The sequence below is a fragment of the Gymnoscopelus microlampas genome (assembly GCF_963454915.1).
Source record: "Gymnoscopelus microlampas genome assembly, chromosome: 8".
Lineage (NCBI taxonomy): Eukaryota > Metazoa > Chordata > Actinopteri > Myctophiformes > Myctophidae > Gymnoscopelus > Gymnoscopelus microlampas.
The window spans coordinates 49,941,359-49,966,527 of record NC_139945.1 but is presented as its reverse complement, the minus strand read 5'-3'; the positions used below and the strand labels follow the sequence as shown (position 1 = coordinate 49,966,527).

Here is a 25,169-nt window from a genome sequence, read left to right as displayed (position 1 = left end):
TCAGAGGGTGAAAGTTATTCAGCATGAGGAGACGCATATGTGTATCCAAGTTGCATGGCTGTAGGTCAAACAGGGCATGAGTTGTACCTGTTCAAAGGTGGCATTTTCAATTGAGTGCTATAGCGCCACCTTTGGACGAAATATTGTGAGAATTATTTCTTGATCGTTTTTCATGACCATCTACTATATGGCCGAGTTTCGTAAAAAGCGACAGCACGGTTCAGCCAGAACTGCGAAAAGTGGCAGAATCGGAAGAATAAAGGGAATAATAAAACAGGTCCAGAGCTGAGCTCTGGCCCCGTAATAATGGATTTTATTTATAATGCACTTTACATTTGTGAAAATCTCAAAGTGCTACAATAAGCAAAAGCATGAAAAGAATCATCACACCACTAAAAACATCTCAGAAACTGAACAAAACATTTAAAACATGAGGGCATAAAGTAGCTAAAAAATGATTTGTTAAAAGGGTAGGTCTTTAGTCCTCTCTTAAAAGAGTCAACCGACTGTGGTGCTCTCAGGTGGGCAGGGAGGGCGTTCCGCAGGGAGGGCGTTCCACAGTTCGGGGGCGGCCAAGCAGAAGGCCCGGTCGCCCATGGTACGTAGGTTGGTCTTGGGGGTTATGAGGAGGTTAGTGTCCGCTTAAAAGCGGAGGTTGCGAGTCGAGTTGTGGGGAGTTAACAGGGATATCTGGGTATTCAGTGGAGTGAACGGAGGATGGGTGTGATGTGTTGGTGTCTGCGCACTCTCATCAGGATCCTAGCAGCGCTGTTCTGGATATAATGGAGCTTTTGAAGGCTCTTGCTAGGGATCCCGATGAGAAGTGCGCTTACAGTAGCCCAACCTGGAGACGACGGCGTGAGCAAGTTTTTCGGAATCTGCTAGCGTGAGTGTGGGGTGGAGTTGTGAAATGTTTCTGAGGTGGAAGAAGGAGGTTTTGCACAGATGTCCGATGTGGGCCTCAAAGTTCAGGTGAGGGTACATTTTTACCCCCAGGTTAGTGACAACCAAATATTGTAATAAATATCCATGGGACATCCAGTATTATCACTATTATTAACTTGTAATATTGTATTGTTGTTGTTGTTAGCACAGGCTTGTGGAAAATGCCACACCAACATTTCCCTGCTTGTATCTGTATGAGTGAGTGAGTGAGTGAGTGACAAACAAATCCTCTTGAATCTTGAATACTGAATATTGAGCATGATCCAATGTGCGGAGTCTATTTTTCTGTTTTCACAATGTCGATGTCAACCTTCAACCAGGCTGTCAACCTCTCCCACACACATTTGACAGCTTCTACTTTGAAGTCTTGTCTGTTCTACAGTGAGCAGGCGGTGTACAGGGAAATGTTTCTTTACCTTCTGTAGCATCTGCAGGGTGATGTTCCTGTCCTTGCCAAGTCTCTCACATTCCTGAGAGGCCTGCAGACCCAGCTGGTTGGCCTGGCTCTCCAGGGCAGACACCTTGTCCTGCGGAACACACGGTACATGTGGCTACAGTACACAGTTTGCAACACCTACCGTTACATTTTAACACATTAACACACAGAACTGAGACAGATTCAACAAATGCCTTCTAAATCAGTGATTCTCAAGTAGTTTTATTACACTTTAAAGATGTTTAAAAAATGTTCAAAAGTAGCAGATGTACAAGCTCAAAGCGCGGCACAAAGTGGCGCGCTGTGAGATTGTATATCTGTTATTTTTGAATAGCCAACGCTAAAATCTAAAATGTCACAGACGCTTTCCCGGATTTAATGGGTTAAACATTCAAACACCCTGGAGAAATAAGTGAATAAATATATACAGAGAACAAAATAAAAATTCAGTTCAGTAAGGCTCAGGTCAGCAGTCTGTTATTTATCATTAGTAAAAGGCCCATCTTCAGACTTGACCTCTTTATTTTTGGCATCTCTATTTTTGTCGAAAACTGAAGAAACGGAACATTTTCACAAATTTTGAAGATTTTTGAAGGGCTTAAGTGGTTAAACATCACTGCACTGAATAGTCTGCCTGACACAGTTAGCAACCTGGTGTAGGGACTGAGTGATAAGGTTTATACTGTAGGTATGACCATGGTCAGGGAGATACCTTCCGCTTGGCCATGCTTTCATGGTACTCTGCTCTCTCCTGAAGAAGCTGCTGGCTGATGTTCTCTCTCTCCTCCTCCAGGCTGCTCTCTCTCTCCAGCTGCTGGAACTCCAGATCTTCAAACTGCTTGGTGCCCGCCTCCAGCGCCTCGCCATCCTAACACAGCCCGCCCAAACACCAATGCACACCGTTAAAAAAACAAACCCTCAGGGTAGAATGAATTTCATTTTTCTATACCACCCTGGGAAACGCAGACCAACAGCAACACGAAACCCTGTACTGGTTCTTGTGTTGAAATGTCGGTCTTTTCAAATAAAGCGTGAAGTACTGATCCCGGTAGGATCAGTGAGTGTTCGCCCGGTTTGGGACCTCAGCAGGCATCCAAGAACATTCAGCATTCAGCACAGCTAGGCAGACTGCTGTGGAAGATCATGCTGCTACTACAGCATGGCTGCCAGGGGAGGTACACAACATTACTGTAGCTCTGTTGTGGGATGAAGAAAAGGACTGTAGCTACCACTGTAGAATATCGTGGGATTTGCAGGACATAGAGGGACACTTCACCGGTTTTAGACCAGCATGTCAATAACATTATCGTGCTACAATATCCATAGCTCATCTCTGAGACACAGAGCAAGAAGGCAGAAAATGGTAGCATCCTATTAGGACTGCAGGAAAAAAATCGATTCAAATACGAATCGCGATTCTCATGTTGGACGATTTCAGTATTTTTGAATAATGACATTTTTGAGAAGTGCCAAGTTCTAGGCTGAATCGGGGGAAAAAATGATTTTCAATCGAGAATCGTTTGTTTTGAAAAAGAAAACGGAATCGTGACCCCAAGAATCGGAATCAAATCGTGAGATAGCAGACGATTCACAGCCCTACATCCTATAGTTAAGCATTAGTGGACTCATACCGAGTCCACTCCAAAATGTTCACTTTGAACCACATCTGGTTTTCCTAAAAATGAAATCATCATGAAGGTATTCCTGACAATCATAATGCTAATCAAACTCAATGTCATTCTAATCTAAAGACATACAGTAAATATAAACATGAATAAAAACAGGACACATCTGCTTTCTATTTGCACATGAGACTGTAGGATTCCCATCATCATTGTAATAACCAGTTGCTAGCATTACAGCAAGGACGTGTGACATTGTAACATCAGTTATAGAGGACCAGGTTACCTACCTACTAGGGTTGTACCCATATGGGCTAAGCTGCCAATAGATTATATTAAATATAATTATTTACATTTTTACATTTCTATCTTATTCCCACAAAAATGAAAAGAAAACCTTTGACCAGGATTCAGGATGACCCACTAGGAGTAGTACTTGCGATATGTCACTGGCCTGGATGAAATACTGAAACTGTACTGTAATTTTCTAACAGATTATAGAACAGCTCTCATGCAGCTTGGAGGTACAGTAGATAAAGGGCTACATAAGAAATAAACAAGATCATTTTTTACAAAGACTGAAATACAGAGTCTGCATCATTTCAGACCATGAATGGTACCCCAAAAAAAGATAGAAGAGACATCTAAACCAGGCAAAAAAACTCACTCAACATAAGAGAAGTCACAGCATGGAAGGGAGGGCAGAGAGAGATTGGAGCTCGTTAGCGTCTGTGTTAATTGATTAGTGAGCGATTACAAATTATGCATGCATGCATAAATCACAGGCTGCACACCATGAGCAGAATGACTACAGAGATACTACACGACAAGCATCCACTGCAAACACAGGAAGGAGAACGTGCAACATGATACTGTACATTCAGATCACACGAGCCAGCCCATAAACCACAGAGCAGCGTTGCCACCTGAAGCTATGTTCATCACATCTACAACTCGGTGGGTTCAGTAGCACGTAGGTGTGGTGGGGAGAGTCGACACATTCCAGCAGCTTGTGGTATTACATAGTCTGGGAGGTGTGTGTGTTTGCATGGTTGTGTATGTGTGTGTGTGTGTGTGTGTGTGTGTGTGTGTGTGTGTGTGTGTGTGTGTGTGTGTGTGTGTGTGTGTATACTTTATAGTACACTATGGGCCACAGTGAAAAATGTGTAATAAACGTCTTCACGCACCGGTGGCTTGACGAATAAATGATTTTAAAAATCGATAGCGAGTATTTCGCATCAAAGTTCATTCATATAGCCGATGCCTTATTCATACAGGTTGATGCCAAAATTATTTGTGAAAAATCAATCCTGTTCCAAATACAAATTGCATCGCTTTATCAACGCATATTATTCACATTCTGTGTGAATGAACTTGTGACATAAACAACAGTTCAAACATATGCATTTTCAGGCAAATGAATCGCAAGAGAAAAAACGCCATAAGCGTGTAAGGACCTTAATACCATGAACTGGAGATCTCAGTGAATGCTAAATATCAGAGTTCTGGGATAATAATTCATCATGTTTGTTTTTATGAGCCTTGTCTCTGCCAGCTATGTGCTTCAGTTTTTAAAGCCGGTAATGCCCGGGATTGTTTTACAAATACCTTGACTGCACTCGCTGCTGGAATTCCCCCCCACTTAATGGCTGTGTGTTGGGGGTTGGGGGTGTCTGAGGCTTAGCTGCTACGGGCTGAAAGAAACTACAGCTTGGTATCTAAAATGGTGGGCTGTGAAAGGGTGGGTGCGGGCATGGGAGGAACCACAGGATATGATACGTGTGGTGTGGGGGGTGAATCCTGATAGAGAGTGGTAGAGAGTGTGTGCGTGTGTGTTTGGGGCAAGGATGGAGGGACTGTCACTACACAAGGGCGTAGAGCTGGTCTTCAGCATGTCCATGGACCCACCCTTTTGAGCTGATCCTGCAACTGTTCCCGCAGTGACTCGGGACAGTTGTGCAGCTGGTTCTTCAGTTCAGCGTAACCCTCCCGCAGGGTCTCCAGGGCCTGGCGCTCGGCCTCAACATTAGCTCTCTCCTAGAAACACAACACAACACACATAAAACACACACACACACACACACACACACACACGCGCACACACACACACACACACACACACACACATACATAGGATGGATGGAGGAGAGAAGAGAGAAGCAAACACGCACACACACCCCAAAAAAGAAATTTCACGCTGCTAAAAAGTTCACACCATGCAGATGTTAAAGAGATCACAACCGTTTCCAAGGTCAACGGAACTCAAATAGTGAAAGAGGGACTCAAGTGCTGTGAATTGATCGTCAGTAGTCTAGTAGGAAGTAGGAACCGTAGAATAACAGCCTGAGAGTGAAACCGGTCACTTGACGGAGGTCAAACATGATTTTGCAACTTGTTTTACCTTTGTTTCAACAGCGGCTTTAGTTCATCATAAACTCTGTGTTCTTTGAGAAGAACTTCTTGTATTTGCTTTGTGATTTACTTTGACAGAACCTTCAGTTTACGCATGCATGACTGTGTCGTTCATGTTCTTAAAATGAAATCTGTAGGTCCTTATTACAATGAGTACACAGGTTTTAACGAACCAATTCAAGGACATTTTAGATACCTTTGTATAGTCTATTACTAGAGCATATTCTTTTTTTATTTGCCCTTCATGTGCTTACATCTGAGACGATTACAAACTCACTTGTCACAATGATGACTTCAGTAAAGCAGACAACGTGAAACACAGCAGCTTACTACAGTATGTTTCTACATTGTAGTGACAGTGGAGAAGCGCTACAGCACGTCCCCTGAGTGCTGCTCTGGTCGCGAGGTCAGGAAAACGATCAATAACAACAAAACTCTGTAGTTTATCTCCATTAAAGCAACAATCTTTCAGGGAAAATGCAGTCCTGGACTACTCATTCATACTGTAAAAACTAGGATGCAGTTTTAAACCCCAACTTAAAGCCCCAGAGAGAGAGAGAGTCAGTAACTCTAGATTAACTAACAGCATGTAATGCGTAATGTTTTTTTTTAAGCATAATGTTCAGATCATACACCTTTGGATTTTCTTTTTTGAGGCAGACAATAGGATGGTTGACAGAGAGACATTCAATGGGAGCCACAGGAATAAGGCACCAGTGGGATTCCACCCCGGGCCATCTGTGGTCAGACTGGGTCTCGACCACTACTGTACTGTACATTGCATTATTGACTTTTTTTTTTAGATTGACACAGATACATCATAAGAGAGAGAGGAGTGGTAATTTTCCTCTCAAACACCCGCAGGTCTGAACTTGTTGAGTGTAAATCAGAAAATGTGTCATTTGGAAGAGCGAGTGGGGGCTGCTGGCATCACAGGATTCAGTACAATTTAGAGACACAGGAATCTAAATTGCAGAGTGGCTAGATGACTAATTGCTACACAAGAAGGTGAAAATGGGTATTGTGCCTCAAGCTGCTCTCTTTTCTCCTCTCTCTCTCTCTCTCTACAGTATCTCTCTGCTGCCGTTTAAATGTGGTTGATGCAGGTAAGAACAGGAAGGACCCCCTGGGGGTGCACCCACTGCACAGAGCAGGCTGGTGGTTTTACCATAAAGACTTCCCTCCCTCATCAGTGCCTTCTTCAGTATTTATCCTCTTTTTCCACCTTCAGTACAGACAGATCATTTTGTACAAAACTAAATTGGCGATCCTTGGCATGACTGTTTGTAGAAGCTCTGGTTTACCTCATTGTGAGATCAGTGTACCGTTCTGCTGTAGTCTAACATCCTACAAAGGTATGTCGTGTGTAAATAAATGTTCTATTGCATGACTGTGTGCCTCCTAATCGTACTAAACTTTTCATGTTACACTGTCTACAACCAGAACAACGTCCTTGTATGAAACTCTTGCTTCTGAGTGACAGATTCTGTGCAGGACAGATCCAGGAAATCATTCCACAGCAGATCTTACTGACTACATACAAATCAATAACCACTTAAACCATATATGCTTCGTTGACCAGGGTCCCCCAGGGCTCTATCCTTGACCCCTTCCTTTTTTCCCTCTACCCCGAATCTCTTTGCCGAAAATAGCCGATCAACAAGCTCACAACACGTCACGTTGCGACGCGTTTTTAGCTTGTACAGTCGGTAGGCACATTTTCCGGAGCGTTCGCCTATTATGACCAGATAGACCCAGAATAGGGACATTTAGAGTTCAAGTGGTTAAGACTAGAGACTGGTTGTGAATGTTGAAGACACAGAAAACCAGTGATGGAGTGTTAATATTTGTTGGTTAGTGCAGTAGAGACAAGCCCAGCAGGACAGGAGCGACAGAGGAAAACACCTGATGCCTTCGTTTATTTGATCCTTGAAAGAAAGGTGATTCAAAGTATCAGAGCTGGAGGGAAAAAAATCAGTCACCAGTAAATGTGCTATGAGACACAACCCCAGCCACCAGATGTAAAGGAATGTTGGTTTGGAGAGAAAAGGCAACATATGAACTAAACCAGGAGACCAGAGAAAATAGTGACCAAATAGATAATGTATGAGAGAGTAAGTGAACGTGTATGTGACTGAGTGAGAGAGAGAGAAAGAGAGAGAGAGAGAAAGAGAAAGAGAGAGAGAGAGGGTTTCTCTCTCTCTGAATGTGTGTGTGTGTATGTATGTAATAATATGTACAGTATTATGTATATGCTTGACAGGGTATCTCTCTCTACCTTGTCCTTCTCTCTCTGAATGACATTCTCCAGTTCGTCCAGTTTGTGTTGCAGCTGAGCGATAATGTCAGCCTCGGCCTCGATCTGGTCGAGCTCCGCCTGTCTCTCACCCTGCAACAGAGCACGCTCCATCTCCGCCTGCAGGACATGAGGTCAAAAACCATCAAATACTTGCCGCCCTGTCCAGGATGTCTGACACTTTTATTTGAGCATATGAATTAATAAATTCGTATTTCATTACTCAGGACTGTGCTTCCCAAATTGTTCCCAAATTGTCCCCATAAGTTCACATTAAATATCAGAACCACAAAGACACATCCTAGATGTAAACCTGAGGGAGCAGAGGGATTCTTGATGATGTATAATCGATCACACAACATCAATCATTATGACTAAATAACCAATAAAAAGTAATTAAAATGTGATGTGTCCCGGTGGATGAGCGGATTGTGCGTCAACCACATCATTTCAAGGTCCCCAGTTCAATTCCATCTGCAGGCCCATGATACACGGTCTTTCCCGCTCTCTCCCTTCAGCTTCCCGTCTCTCTCCTGTCTAAACAATCTCCTAAGGATTCATCTAAAAAAGTGTCGGTTTAATTATATTATCTATAGCCTGCTGTGACTCTACCTCCTGTTTGGACTCCTGGAGTTGCTGGTCCAGCTCTGTCAGACGGCTCTTGAGTTCATCAACACGAGTCAAAACCCTGACCCGTTCATCCTCCAGGATATTGAGCTCAACAACAGAAACGCCTGACGGACTGGACGATTCCTCATGCTGCAAAGAGAGAGAAAAAAGAGCGAGAGGAAGAGAGAAAGCAAGAGATTAGAGTAGACTCGAGGGAGAGATATCATGACATAATGAGACGAGAAGAATTAAAGAAAGTCTGAGACACATCAGAGACATGCTTTCAAGCAGAACGCACTAGGAATATGATGATAGAATATTCACAAAAATACCCCCCAAACTGAGTCAGGAGACACAGAATGCAGTTGATGGTATTTTAGATGACCTTAAAGTGAAGGTCACTTGGCTTTGGCAGTGTTCAGTGATTCTAGCTGGACTCGAACTGCCAACCCTCCACTCAACAGCACCCATGTGACTAAAAGCCTCTAAAACTTCAGTGGCAGTGATGGCATTGTATCCATCAAGAGCGAGTTCACGCCAAGGGTTGGTTACATCATGCAATATCAACCCTGCTGCAAATGCAGAAAAACTATATGAAGATTCTATGTGTTGAGTGAAAAGTCAGCTACAGTGTAGAGATGTACGAAGAACCGCACTCAGTGCCCCGGGACTCTTTTAGTCACAATATTCAGTGTGACAGATGTAGAACCTGTGTGAACTCACAGTCACAATATTCAGTGTGGCAGACGTAGAAACTGTCTGAGCCCACAGAACAGACTGATACAGTGCATGCACACATTTATCCAAGTGAACTGACAGTCCATGCTGCAGTGACTCTTAACCATTTATGCCCCTATATACAGTGCTTCTTCGAACGGTGAGTAGCGTAAATAGCCAATCTATAAACTCACAATGCAACTCGTGAGCTTGAAGATTAGCTATTTTAGCAATTTTTCATACTTTCTGACAATGTGATGACATGCCTAAAATAGGGACGCCCGGATGAAAGGGGTTACTGATTTTATAATTACATTATAAGAAAGATCATGTAGTATAGAAACAGGGTCCAGTTAAGATTCCAAACAACTCAATGAAAACAGTGAAGAAAGTGCAGGTAAGCTTTAATTGAAATAAATACTTATTTGTTCACAGGCTCTGCGCATACTTAGCTGTAGTCCCGGGTTTCCCAAAGGTGGCATACCCGACGTTTCTGGTGCAATTTTCTATAGCTTCGCTTGATTGTCGAGGCAGCAGATTTTACCCGGAAACACATCAAACTTATATGACACCTTCATTTGTGTTTAAATCTGCTCTTACAGAACAGGAAACGGGTACCGGAACCGGAAATGGATATCGGGTAACCCAGGACTACAGTTATGCATAGTGCCAATTCAATTCATTGTTGCTTGATTTAGTTTATGGCAGTTCATTCAGCCAGCTGATTGGCTGGTACAGTGGTGGTACATGCTGGCATCCGTGCAGGGGCGAGGGTGCATGCAGCGGGCAGGCAGGGGAACAGTGAGCTAGTCTCTGACCTGTTTGTCTCCATTGTGCAGTGCCGGAGGAGTGGTCCTCACCTCCTGATGCGTGCTCTCCGTACTGCTGCATTCCTCCTTCAGGTTCTCCTCATCGCTCTCCCTCTGGCGCTGGGCGTGGCGCAGAGCAGGAGACGGCGTCCTCTCCCCCAACAGGTTCTCCAAGGAGGGCCTCCGTCTGTAGCTGTCGGCCAGTGACCCCCCGGGGAAGCCCGTCCTGGACTGGCCAGCCATCTCGAGGCCTCCAGGGCCGTCGCCTCGGTTGTACTCCGCACAGAGGTTCAGGATGGTCTCCAGACGCTGTCTCTCCTGGTGAACAAGAGATACACTTTTTAGCTTAAAGCCAAAGAGAAATTCAACGTTTTCCCAGGACCCAAACTAGTGAAAACAGCATATCTACAAGCTCACAATGCGGCACCAAGCTTTTCTTTTTTTATTTATCTATGGAAATTATTTGAGTTTTTTATTCTATTTATGAAATACTTTGGGAAAATGTTTTTAACTGATGAGAAGTAGATTTTTTTTTTTTTTTAATTACTTGCGACCCATAAAAATTGGTCCACAACCCAAAGATGGGTCCCGACCCACAGTTTGGGAAATTCTAGATGTACTTTAAAAATATGTCATAAGAAGACAGACAGAAGGACATCAGATTAGATCCAGAGTCCTCGTGCACCGTCTAATTTCCTGTTTGGGTACCCGTGCACTCGGCAGGGAATGGATACCAATCTGGAGGCAAGCCGCTCGGAGAAAGGACAGAATTCAGGCCTGAGGCTAATGAGCTGGAACACAAACTTCCATCATGCCATCTCTTGTCACGGTTCAATTCAACTGACCCACTATGACTCAGCAAAACTCTGCCATACCCATCAAATCCAGATGAGACCAAAATGCATCATCGGACTACACCCAGGAGAGAGTAGGGTGAAGGCCCAGAGGTTCATTAAAGACCATAGTCACCCTAGCAATGAACTGTTGACCCTGCTACAGTCTAGGTAAACTGTAACAGAGCATCAGGTCTCGATCCAGCAGGCTCAGACTGTACCAGTTGTAATGACACTAATGATATTTTAAGCTATGTTTTCAGCATTATACTGGACTAGAAAATTCCAAAATTCCATTTACTGCCACCAGTTCACTCACTTTACTACCCACAGTTCACCACCACCCCCCTCTCCCCACCCCACCCCCTACTGATTGCTTGTCCAGCTGTGTTCTGGATGTCAGCCCACCTACTAGGATGGTTCCAGCAAGCTGGGATGGCATGTAAACTCTGACCTCTTGATTGTCAGCTGCCACGGACCTCCCACCCCACTTCTCACCTGAAGACTGCAAGTTCTTCACAGACAGTAATCCCAGAAAAATGGAAAAAAGGATAAAATGTGTCTAATTGAGGCTCTGCATGTTGGGATGTTCAAATTCTGTATTACTCATGCCATCCTCATTTTCCTGGCTTTGGAAACCAGGGAGCTATGTGGTATTTTCACACATAACATCACATCAGGGGTCAGTTCTTGGGCATTCCCCCATGGGCGCATAGCAACCACCCGACTGAACAAGTCAATTTTCAACTACATACAACCTCCAGTGCACCGGCTTTAAACCAATTTCACACCTGAATTGTCGATCAAGAAAGAGGAAAAAAAGCTGGATGTTTTGACATGGAGGCAAAGAACATCTTCTGTCATGCTTTTGGATCCCTACCCACTGCCATAAGGGATAAAGTCCCTCATAGAGATACAAGCTCGTCTTTCCCATAGTCTTCTGGGTTAGTGACTGCGTTATAAGAGGCTTGTAGCAACCCCTGCATTAGCTTGAAGCTGTAATCAGGGAGATAGCTCTGTTTTTAACAGAGTGGGTGGGAGGACAGAGCCCCAAGCTGTAGTGTGGTGCAGCCTCATCACCAGAATACAATGAATAATGAATGCTACTGTAACTGCACACACACTACCTGAATACATGCATAGACACACACAAACACCTTTAAGATCAGACCAATCTGAACTCTGACACTGATCTGACTTTGGACAAGAAGGAAAACTAAGAACAGATATAATGAAGGTCTCTCGCTAACACCAGACAATGTTCATGAAACGTGTCTGTTAGCTGAAGAGCAGGAAGCCAGACAGATTTCATACGATGAAATGGGGGGGGGGCTTCTACGAGTAAATCAACTTGACACACTGTCAAATTAGAAGCCAGACAACCTGCAAATTACGCACACATCACGCTGGTGCTCTCTGACTGCCTACCACATCTGTTGACTTTTTTCCCCCCCTTCTGTTTCCCCATGTGGGCTTTTTAGAAAGCGGAGGTGTGTTGAGGGCAATTCACTGCTACAACCACTTCCAAAGGTCAGAAATTTCAGTTTATGAGCCGTGAGCCTTTCTGTAGATGTCGTTAGCACATCCCCTTGGGCTCAGACAGGAGGCTGAGAAGGAGCAGGAAGGGAGAGTAGGTCCAAAACTATTTACCAGACATCACATCAGTGATGGCCTGATTAGAAGCAGCAAACACACATTTGATCTCCACATGTGGATGGAGAATCCACAATCCCATTGGTTTTTACCTTCTGGCTGACTGACTGGCTGGCTAGAAGACCAACAGACTGACTGCGGGCTAGCTGACTGAATGACTGGCGAGCTGACTGACGGACAGACTGCCTAGAATATCCAGAATAATGAAAATAACTTTTTACAACTGCCACTGTTTTAAAAGCAGTTTTACGATACAGTCTTATTCTTACCATCAAAGCTAAAACTAAACATTTTGTGCAATCCTAAAGAACAAAAGAAAGAGTCACAAGGACCAGGTAAGGTTTACTCACTCGCATGGTGGAGATGTTAGAATAGACTGGGATACAAACCCGTGCACGCTCACACAGACACCCACAGTCATTCGCAGGAAGCAGGCTGGGTTTAAAGACAGTTGCACAAATACAGGCCTTCTACAGCTGGTCACTCCTCTCTAGGGCACCGTAATTGCCATCATGCAGAAAACAGGGTCACGATCAGACAGTTTTCTAAATAAAATAATTATGATAGTGAAAATATTATATTTTTGATATTTGTCAAATGACGATACATAATAGGGCTTAAATGGTGGGAGGTATTGGAGATTGGAATTTGGATATTTGGGGGAGATTACAATAAAATGTAGGACGATATCATAATATGTATAATAACCAAAGCATCTGTCCTCTCCCCTTAGCAGAAAGCATGTCTAGCTTCTGTGTCTCACTTGTACTGTACTGTATGTGTGCAGTGCACTGTTTCAGCATGTGCACGTCAGTAAACACAAGGATACGGATAGAGAGAATAATATCCAAGCTACCAGGCACTTTTATTTGTACTGTTCAAAGTACTTTGATTAAGTTAAATGCAATGTTGTTATTGTTTTTATTATTGTAGTTTATTACGCAGACTTTCTTGCATACAAAATTGGTAAAGAAATGAAAAGAAAAAATGTAATCCCCCCCCAAAAAAATTACAATTGGAACTGGGGGAAAAGGGAATTTTGTGAACAATAAAAGGGCACAACATCTCTTCTCCTCTTCCACCCTGAGGCTCCTATACTTCTATCCATTCTACCGTTTGTTGTGGATGTGTTTAGTGGTGACCCCTTTAAAATGTGGGGTGTGTGGACACCCCAAGTTTATCTCCAGGGTGAATACAGTAAAGTCTCATTTCACAGTTCCACAGTCTGCACTGTTCAACCTTTCCTTATCTCACTGCCTGTAGGACATCATGGCAACTTTCAGTCACAAGGCTCAAACCACAGAGAAGAACATCACACAATACACACACACACACTCTATCTCACGAGCCCTGTCTAATCTCTGACAATTTTTATTTTTCGTATGAAAAAAATCATCAGTTCATCGTCAATCAAAAACTAATAAATCCAGTCAGTACTTGAGTGAATGAGAAAATTCACCACATGAATTAATTAATACGTCATTAGGTCCCTTGTCCTTACTTGCCTTTCAGAGTCAGTACAGTACTGTCTAACTCACCAAAAGGTATTTAACAAAGAAACAGTAAAATCACCACCGAAGTGTAAATCCAATACGTGCGTGTGCGTGTGTGTGTGTGTGTGTGTGTGTGTGTGTGTGTGTGTGTGTGTGTGTGTGTGTGTGTGTGTGTGTGTGTGTGTGTGTGTGTGTGGTGGCACTGTTACCTCTCTGTGAGAGAGGCATTCCTCTGCCTGCTTAGTTCCAAGCATTCCCTAAGCTCTGAGTGTGGTGCCTGGCCGTCTTGGAGGCCAAACCTGAATTCACACATTCTACTCACCCCCGGCCCCCTTTCCGTTGGCTTACTCTAAAAAAAAAAACTCACACAAAGTCTTTTTTGTTACAAACCCTAACAGCTGAGTTTCACTGCAAAATGGTAACCGTTGAAAAGGAGTGACATGTAACTGTACCCGTATTAAAATACTGGCGGACATAACAGTGGCCAATGGCAGCCTGGTGAACAGCATTCACCAGGTGAATGACGGATGCGCTCATCCCGAGTGATTTACAGAACAACCAGCTTAGATTAGCAGCAACCCATAAATACAGTATTAAGGAGTACCAATGTTCCTGTGACCCTACAAAGATTATGATGTTCAGGAGAACTGACAGGCTAGATCTAGGAGGACAATGCTTTTTTTTTGTTTTTTTTCTTTGTGTTTTACCCTAGTTCTCTAGTGACTTTTTGCTGCAGTTTCTCCTTCCTTCCTTCCTTCCTTACATCCTTGCTTCCAGCCTCCCGGCATTCAGGATTTCTCCCTCGTTCCTCCTCTTTTCCCCGGCAGTCAGTGCGTCTCCCCTTCTCTGTCGTCCCCGATCCTCTCTCCTATATCCTATTCTTTCCTTAGAAGGGGGGGGGGGGGGCATCTGTGTATCTTTAATTGGTGGAGGCAACTTTTAATCTAACAGCACGTTCACAGACGTGAATAGAACCTTGGTAGTACACCTCGAGAGCAGGAATCCAATAGAGTTCAACTAAACCCCAAAAACAAAGCGCTTCTTTCTTTCTTTCTCCCTACCTCCATAGATATATAATTTATATATATATATATATATGTATTCATCTATCTCTTCGGGCAGTAGCAGAAGATTCACAAGCTCTGTTTCTCGGTAAACCGTCTGCAAAACAAACTACGTTGGTGGTAATCATCAGATGCTCTCTCCACGGGAAGGTTTTGTGTTTTCAGCGGCACTGTCCCTGGGGAACACGAACAGACGACTCTTAACGAGGGACGCGTTCCTCCTCCTCCTTGGTGGAACATGGAGCAACGGAACAGGCTTCAAAGCCAAGCGTACCAGAGAGCCCTCAGGCAGCCTGACTCTCCTGGTAATAAACTGGCCCTCCATGCTGCACTCAGTGCACCGAGCTTTAAGTGTAAGTTCGGCAATTCCAGACGTATTGCATTATATATATAATTTGCCTCTTACATACCTGTAGTACTTGGAAGCGCAGAGAATATCAGCCCAAGAGTCTGAGCTGCCAGTAGAAATGGCGTGCTCTCATTTATTCTAGACACTTGCTGCTAACAAGCTCTCCAAACGTATACATGTCAAAATAGCTCCCAAAAAGACAGTCTGTGAAAGCGTTGCGGTGATCCACTGCTATTCTTTACCTTCACAGCAGCAGCAGGGTGCCGTTTTCACTCTGTGGATAGGCTTATCCAAAACTCCAAAGCCAGGCTCCATGTACAAATGTTTACAATCTGACCTGATCATACATAGAGACTGCACTGGTGCCATCTTTCACTAAGACAGCACCAGTGCAGTCTTAGTGAAAGTGTGCATGATGACAGAAGTGTCATGAAATCAGAGCTAACTTTTTTGTTTACTCCCAATCCCCCTCTGGAACCAGCCTATAAATTGTTATTTTGGAGTTATTTTGACATAACCTGTTTGGAATGCTTTTTTCACAGCAAGGTGCTAGAAACAGGAGCTCACCGTTCCACAACAGTTGCCTCTGGAGCTATATTCACTACAGGCCCAAGTACTATGTAAGAGTAAAGAAAATATATAGCTCTAAATTCACAGAACTAACCCAATTGTTTTGAATGTATAAATTAGGCTTATATTTGTCGTAGAGTTTGATTTGAACATATTATACATATTACAAATGTAAATCACCTAGGCCCAAGCGTTCAACATTTTTAATCCCTATCCGAGTGGGTCAGATTTGGATTTTGGGTGTTATATTATTTGATTAATCAAACTTATATTTCATATTGACATGAGATAATTCTATGATCACAGATCGGATAGCAAAGTGATCCCAATCCTGTTTCTTTTTTAGTATTTATTACCAAAAATCCGAATCAGATCCACTCAGATTAAAAGATTTGAACTCTTGGGCCCTAAAAAATAAAAACATGTTTCCAATCCTGTTTTTTTTGTTGTTGTTTTCTTTACCAGTAGTGAGGCTACCTATTTGATTACATTTGTATTCCTGATGATGACTGTCTTCAAGTGGACATTAAAGGGCTTGTTGCAGAGGGCATCAGTACAATCTCATGTCTTCATGTGAAAATGTTACCTACCATTTCATTGTTGCAGTACGTAGTCTCATAATATTGCATCTCTTGTTTAAATGTGTGTTCTGTCTGCACCATGACCCCAAGTGAAATGTTGTTTTGCTTTTTTTCAGCTCAATGTTGCATAAGTTAGATTGACTGTGTGTGAAGTTCAACTGAACTTAACTGAAAGTGTAAACTATTGGCTTGTAGCCAACAGTAGATGCAGCTGCATTTAAACCAGTGTAGCGTCCCTCCGGAGTCCTGGCCCTTAACCACTTTCAACCTGGCATCTCAGGAGTACTGTAAGTCTACTTACTGAACATCTGCTTTTTTTTTTAATAGGTTAAGATATGGGCCCCCAGGGGTCATTTCCCCACAAGTGTTTTAGTTATCATGTCAAAACTTTCAGCCTAGAGATGAGAGCATCAAAGAGCACATGCAGTGATTAGAGGGCAGGTTAAGAGTGGGGGATTTATGTAAAAAAAAAAAAAACATGATTACGGTTATTTAAAGGACAATGGGGAATCCTACATCCGCAATACAAACACCAAAAGCCTGTAATATCTGCACAAACTCTAGTTGCATCATGTCAGCCAACAGTAAACTCTGAAAAACATATGACATCTGTCTTTACAATATGCAAAATTATATATACAGCCCATATTCCCAATAAATATGAGCTGTAGATCAATGCCAGTGTGCAACAGTCTGCGTAATGAGCTGCTAGTTATTCTGCGTGCGTTTGTTTGGCCGGGGGAGATTTATGAAGCGTACCAGCCAACGTAAACAGCGGCAAACAAACCAAACAGCTCTCCAGCCGTCAAACAAGAGGATGCAAACAACAGCCTGAAGCTTTGTTCACAGACAGAGTCACTCACAATTTCACTCCTATCCAACACTGCCTCTCTCTCTCGATCAGCAAAGAAATACTAGTTCTAAATCCCTTTCCTGGTCAATCTTTGACTGTCTATCTCAGTCTTTGACTCTTTCTCATTAGCTTGCTCTACCTGCAGTAGTAAAACTCAACACATTTCTCAGCAGGTCTCATTATAAAAATCCCCAACCTGCAGTCAACCGGCAGACATCTGAACTAATACAGATGCTGCAAAACCTCAAAGCTTCCATTGTGAATGAATGAGCCAACAGAAGGCATCACATGCATATGTATGCATGCTGCTGTGGCATGCCGCTGACATGCATGTACCAGCTAGAACCCGACCAATACATTGGTTTGTCCAATATATTATATCGGCTATGGTTTAATTTTTTTTGACAACATAGATATAGACAATTATACAGCCGATGATTTTAAATTGTTTCTAAAATAGCCAATCAACAATGACTGTGTATAATTTATATTATAAGTTAAATGTTCCCAAATAGAAACTTTAGTCAAATTGATTCCAAGATTTTGCACTGTTATTTTGCAAAATATCAGTCAAAACATCTGTATCGCCATCAGACCCATAAATCGGTCCAGCTCTACACGCACCCACCCACCCACCCACCCACCCACACACACACACACACACACACACACACACACACACACACACACACACACACACACACACACACACACACACACACACACACACACACACACACACACACACACACACACACACACACACACACACACACACACACACACACACACACACACACAGTATGCCATCTGATCAACTTGTCCTCTTGCCAGCCAGCAAACAGAACAACGTTCCCTCTAAATTTAGACTCAGATGTGTGTGAGGGCATTTTGAAAAGTCAGCCAAGACACAGCTCACAACTGCCTGGTGGTCTAAATCACTTCGCTAATGAAAGAATCCAAGAGCTCCGTCAACACCTCTTTATGCAGCTAAATATCTCAGAGTGGTTCATTAAATATAGCCAGAGCCCACCAGAGAGTCCCAGATGTGGGGATCAGTTACCTTCATGAGTCCTGCCACGTTGTTGAGGAAGCCTGGAGTCTCTCCAGCCAGAGTCAGCAGGTACACCATGGCCTGTTCTCTACTCTGCCCTCGCCTCACCACAGTGCCCACCGGTGCAGGGCTGCCCAGCGCCTGGTGTCGATCCATATCTGGTCGTTACGTTTATGTACTGGATGTTATTGGACAGTACTAACACAAACTGTAGTCTCTATCACTTGTCTCCCTGTGTTGTAGTCTTAATATTGAGAAATTACTCAAGCAGACTGAGCTACTTTGGAACAAATGGGGAGAGAGAGCCCTTCAGTGGCCCTGGGGCCTGGGGGGCGTGATCTTTGAAAAGGGGGAGGGGCTAGGCATAATTTGAGTACGGACTTCCTGAAGTGGGAGGTGGCTTGCTGGTTGGTTCCATGAAAAGAAACTTTGTACTTTAGATATTTTAGACACACTTGACATCTATATACTGTCAGTAGTTTGGCCAGGTGAATCTATAATATTCTGAAGGGCTAAGAATCTCCATCCAATGTTTTTTACATTGCAATATGAAAACATAAAACCCTGCGGTTTGTATGGTTGTGCATTTCTGGGATTATGCCAGCTTCGATAACAGCTAAGCACATAAAACCATACTTTCAGGAAGAAATTTCAACCCCTGGAGACATTTGAGATGCAGGAGATGTTCCTTCCTAATAATTTGCCCACTCAGCGAATAATAAATTTGCAATTCGAGTGGAGACCAAAATATGAGATTGGGAGAGGCTTGCTGTTTAGCTGAATGTACTGTATCCCACCCTCCCTCCACACTCCATGGTGCCCTCTGATATCCAACTGCAGCCTGAGCAGGGAAGCTACACCCTCTAGTGGACAACCAGCGCCACAACACTTGAGGGTTCAGACAAGAACACTTCACACTGTGGTTTACAAAACATTTGTTGTTGGAAGTGAAGCGAAGGAGAATCCATGAATAGACTATAGCTTTATGTGTTGGCACCATCTCAGTCCCATGTGGATCTTCAGCATTTCCATTTCCAGGAGTCAAAACATCAATATGTAAAATGTGGACAAAGTATCCCATGTTCAGGAAATAACCTTTTCCTAACGGGATGTGTCCAGCACACACTAGCACCTTAATGTGCATGTAACTGCTGTATGCTGTAGCTACAAAATACAGCATTAGGACTTAGGAGTTGCAACATAAACCAGAATAACGCACACATCCATACATATAAAAGTATATATGGGTAATTAGCAACATTCTTCCAGGTTCACAACCACCTACTTTACTGGAGCACCTGATGATGCATATCGCTATGGAATGCACAACCAATGCATCTTCATAACAAACCTGTCACGTAGAAGCCCATGAATTGATTACTTCCTCTTCAGTGTTTGACATTAGCACATAGTGTGGCTATGAATGGACACGTCTCGTCTGTTATACTAATAAATACTTTAATAAATGCACCATGGGGCAATGATGGCCGAGTGGTTAAGGCACGTACCACTCGCCTGACTCGTAGTCTGACAGCAAGTTGCGGGATCGATTCCCGAGCCTGGTGGACCTTTGCTGCGTGTCACTCCCTGACTCTTTCCCCGTTTCATGTCAGTCTCCACTGTATAATCAATTAAAAGGCAGAAAAGCCCCCCAACATATCATAAATACACCATGGAACAATATTTTATGTATATGCACTGTAACCTACCATAGAACAAATGATAATAAAGAACAATTATAATGTCAACACTGACTGATACATGGGCAGATATTGTATTGCATTATTAATACAAAACTATGCAATGTTGAGTTTATAGCCTGATATGTGCCTATTCAACCTCATTGGACAGACAACACAGGTACGCCAATTATAAAAAGTCTAGTACTGTTGATAACAGGTCAGCACTGGCACATAAATCGTTAAGTACACACACTGCTGCATGTGTGTGTTTACGCTCTGTCTCAAGGCTGGATTAACAGAGCTTTCCTTTAGACACAGAGAGAACAAGAAATGCACAGCTGACCCACATAGTGAGAGTGAATGTAGTCCACCTTCCAACCTCCCCATGTCGCCCTCTCTCTTCCTGCTTCACAAAGTTATTAGAGATGTACCGATACCATCGTTTCCTTCCCGATACCGATTCCCATAACTTGCGTATTGGTCGATACTGAGTACCGATCAAATACCAGTGTGTAATAAAAGGTCCAGGGTCCCTCAGGGGTCCTTGAGGGGATTACAAATGGACCCGTCCCTTGCAACTATGAGACTGTACAAAAAAAAGGCTCCATTTGTACACTCTTAAGGATGTCCTTGAAATTAAATCATTTGAGAACCACCGATCCAGGAATAAATAAAAATCCAAAACAAGTTAAAATGCAGCTACAAGTTAGTAAAATAATAATGTAAATAGTACAGTAAGAGTACAAAACAATCGTGCAACCAAATCAAAATATTACTGTAAATGAAATATCATCATGTGACAAATTACGTGGTATCGGATCGGCATTGACTTTGACTGGCATACTCGCCGATACCTATACCAGTATTTTGGCCAGTATCGGCAGCTTTTCCGATACTGGTATGGGTATCGGAACAGCTCTAAAAGTTATCTGTCCTGAAGCAGAGAAGCTCTTCACCCACAGCGGTATGCCATATCAATGAAATGAATATGATATATATAATAATAGGCTCTATGCACAGCAGCCGTATTGATAAGAAATTGGGCCTCTTCTTACTTCCTTCACAGGTGTTACCAATGATACTAATGAAGGCTCTGTTCCATTCTGGTCAGGGTGCTGATATCGTGCATGTTGGCTCACTAGAAACACTCCATTTTGGTTCCCAAATGGCCCCTTATGGTGGGTGTGTAACTCTGAGAGTGTACAAATGGAACCAAATGGACCCGTAATGTACACTCTCAGAGTTATGGGGGTCCTTGAAAATAAGACAACCACTATGCAACACTAAATGGAACAGAGCCTTAATTAGTATCATGGTAACACCTGTGAAGGAAGTAAGGAATGGTTCATTCCTCAATTCAATTAATTCCTAATATGGCTGCTGTGCATAGAACCTATTTACAATACATTGTACAACCCTATCTAGACCTACAGGTCTATCCTGGCCTGCTGTGATATGTCTCCTAGGTTTCTTTGCTCAAAGAGCAGCTGTAGGCGTTCCTGAATGTGGGTGCATATCTATCTGCAGTATGAAGGTATATTTAGTGTTGTAATCCACATGGACACTGCACTGGCAGAGATGGCGCAATACACAACAGAGCTTTCTCTGTATGTCCTGACTACTGTGTGTCTTTTTTTCAGGCAGGCTGACAGGCTGGAAAAATATGCAACGCATAGCATGACAAAAGTAACAGAGGGTGGGAAAGGAAGAAAGAGAGAGCGAGAGGAGTGAGCTGTCGTTACGAAACAGTGCAATGACTCTGTAGTCTTCTAGCATATGAAAGTAAAACGTTATTCATAAATACGTACATTTTCAGCATCAATATTGACTATTACAATCTGTTTACATAATGTCTGTAGTTGAAACCATTGAATACAGGTTGATTCAAATGATCCTTTTGCATGACAAAGAATATGTATTTTCAACTGAAAAGGGCATTAACAAGTCAAATGAAAGGGTTGGTTGACCCCTTGAACCCCAGCAACCCTATTCTGGGCGGAACATTTGCCAAAAAGAGCAGATCTACAAGCTTACAGAGAGCTTTCAGATCAGCTATTTTCAGCACAGACAAAGCTACATTTTGTCCTAGGTACAGTATAGGTTTCTCTTCATGTGTCCTACAGTACTACCTGGCAGAAGGCAGACTCCTTCGCTCTAATTATTCTCTGCAGACCAGTTCGCCTGAACACACACACACACACACACTCCACTTTTCAATAATCAGCACATTTTGTCTTCCTTTGACCAATTATGACAAAATAATATTGAATAACACACTGACAAACCTTAGGATCCTTTCCGAAAATCCTAGTGTAGTGTCATATAGTGTCCCTAGTACAGTAACTCTCCCTCAACTACAACTATTAGACAGTTAAAGTAACTCATTCAACTACAGCAAGTTAGACCAGTGGTTCTCAAACTTTTGAATTTCAAAGACCCCCATAACTCTCAGAGTTAAAGACCTGTAAGGGTCCATATGGAACCCCCTCAAGGAACCCTGAGGGTCAGGGGGCACGGTGGCTCAGTCAGTATCGCTGTCACCTCGCAGGGCTTTCTGTGTGGAGTTCTGCGTGTTCTCTCTGTGTCCCCTAGGGTAAGTACCCTCACAAAAAACATGCAGTAATCCTGGTCTCTATACTACCTCCCCCTGGTCAGCCGGGGCGCCTGATGGAGGGGAAAGGAACTGGTTGGAATAACATGTTCCTTCCACGTGCTACGTCCTACCGGGGAAACTCCCCCGTCAGGTGATAAGAAGCGGCTTGCTCACTCCTCATCGTGCGTTGAAGGAAGCATGAGCTCAGTTCAGGGCTCTCCCCAGGCTGGCAGAGGGAGAGTAGAGCCCAGGATTACAAGTTTAGGCAATTGGCACTGGGTGAAAAATGGGTTACAAAATCGTGGGATAAAAATTATAATAAAAAAAAGGAACCCTGAGAGAACCACTTTAAGAGAACCGCTGAGTTTAGATACAGTTGCAGAAACTCTCATTCCAAAGTATCGATTAGCCACTTATAGTAACTCTCACTCAACTACAACCATACAGTAACTCTGGCTCAACTACAACCAGGCATACAGTAACTCTCACTCAACTACAGCTGTTGGACAGCTGTAGTAACTCACTTAACTACAGTCAATCAACTACAACAACCATTAGACAGTTACAGTAACTGTCATTCAAGTACAACCGCTAGACTAGACAGTTACAGTGACCGTTACTGGAGTACAACCGTTACACTGTTACATCCTAATTCATCAGTCAACACAGAATGGATGAGCTGCACTCCAGAATAAACTTAAACATGTTTCCATTCTTGATTTAAAAAAAACTCAATATTTATTCTGGAAAATCCTTGCATAAACAGATTTTTTTTATATCATCGAAACCTGTATGTATCACGCAAACAGTGTGACATCATCTCAAGGTCGTGTTTCTTAAAACAATGACGACATCTTCAATGACACACCGGCTGAAAGATGAGGTCATCTTTGGCAGATAGAGGAACCGTGTTTTCACACGGCCAGTCCCCCCTTTATCTGTCTGCAGACAGACAGAGCAGAGACTGTGAATTCAGGCCATATGCCAAGTGTGTTTGCCAAGAGGGACAGTATATCAGACAGACAGCTGCTCGCCAGGCAGGGACATCTTGCAGCCGACAGACATGGCAAATGCTGCTTCTTCGCTGTCGGCTGCTCATCAGTAAAACGCTCACCTCCAGGCTGTTAGGAAAACAAAGCAATTACATATTGTTTAGCCAGGGGGGGCCGGCTAACGATGTGGAGTCAGACAATTAATTAGCGCACCGCACGGGCACAGAACTGCTCTTGATGCGGGTTTGAATCCAGCTCGTGGCCCGTGATGCATGTCATTAAATTGCTCTACCTGTGCCTCATTTGTCACTGTCTTGTACAGGCACAGAAATGCCTTCAAAATAATAACTTTCCTTTACTGAGTACAGTATGTCATCTGGATGTGTGACCCTGTCCATAATGCAGTCACACACACAGCAAGTTTATCACCCATATAAAACATCTTTAGCAGATGACTCAGAACTAAGCAGAACGCTCAGCTCAGTATAGGGCAGGCCATCTAAGAGACTCTACTATTGTATCTAAAGGAAGTCAGTAGTTAGCTAGCTGCAGAAGAGTGCATTTACTAATATAACATGATTATATATTGATGATTATACACACAGTAGTCAACAGTATTTCCACAGGTGTGGTGATAAAACCCCCAACTTGGGTAAATACAGTATAACCCCCTACCAGACTCAGTGCACAGTGACTGTCTGTCCCAGAGCTGGGGTCAGTTTACCACACCTCTCACTGTGATGACATGAGGTGAAATGTTTATTCAGAAACTAGAGAAATAAGAAATGTATTGAAAATCAGACCTACAACCAACAGAACAAAACAACCACACTATTCATGTTATGAAGATGGAAACAACTCACACACACAATCTCAAGGAATAATCATCTTCCAGACTAGTAGTTTCACTACCATTAACTCAGCCTTTTCATTTTGGCTTATTCAGGTACAGTAGGTATGAGTAGCGGAGTGTGTAAGATCGGGTACTTGAAAGTGAAAGATTGTGGGCATTGAAAATAAATCACAACTCATAGTCAACTATGACACAGACCCTGAGGCCCCATGCACAGCTTGTTGTATTTACAGTGTAATAATAATAATAATATATATAATAATCCAACTTAATCAAATCCTTGACTTTGGCTTTATCAGCAAGGCTCCTTTCTTGCATGACATTATTTGATGACCACACATGACCTTATTATGAAGATCTTTATGTTCCTTCAGCTGTCTGCACAGTTCCTGTTTCCCTCTGTGTGCTTACGGTGGTACTGCTGCTTCACAGTTAGTTTGGGGTGAATTGCAAATGCAATCATATTTCTCTTAATAATTAAGCTATTGGATTCTGCTGTACTGAACAAAATTATGATATTGACCACATATTGACAGGGCCGGATTACCCATAGGCCGTAAGGGGGCCTTTTTTTAAATAAGAATGAAATAACATAACCCTAAAACCGAAATAAAGTAACCAAAAACCGAAAAGAAACTAACAAAATCCAGCCAAAAAACGATTGCACGATTACGATTTCGGCGCCGACCTCCCCCAGCCTCAAGCCATACCTCCGCCTCAGGGAGCAGGGGGGGGCACTTCAACTTGAGGTCG

At 43.0% G+C, this 25,169-nt stretch overlaps 1 protein-coding gene across 1 annotated transcript in view; it reads right to left on the bottom strand.

Moving 5' to 3' along the window:
* The window catches only part of phldb1b (pleckstrin homology-like domain, family B, member 1b), an 89,931-nt gene that overhangs the window by 27,445 nt on the left and 37,317 nt on the right, over positions 1 to 25,169 (bottom strand). Inside the window, 6 exon segments of the mRNA XM_084064115.1 lie at positions 1,362 to 1,472; positions 2,094 to 2,249; positions 4,912 to 5,040; positions 7,694 to 7,831; positions 8,324 to 8,470; positions 9,856 to 10,164. Of these exon segments, the coding sequence (XP_083920241.1) occupies positions 1,362 to 1,472; positions 2,094 to 2,249; positions 4,912 to 5,040; positions 7,694 to 7,831; positions 8,324 to 8,470; positions 9,856 to 10,164 (990 nt within the window).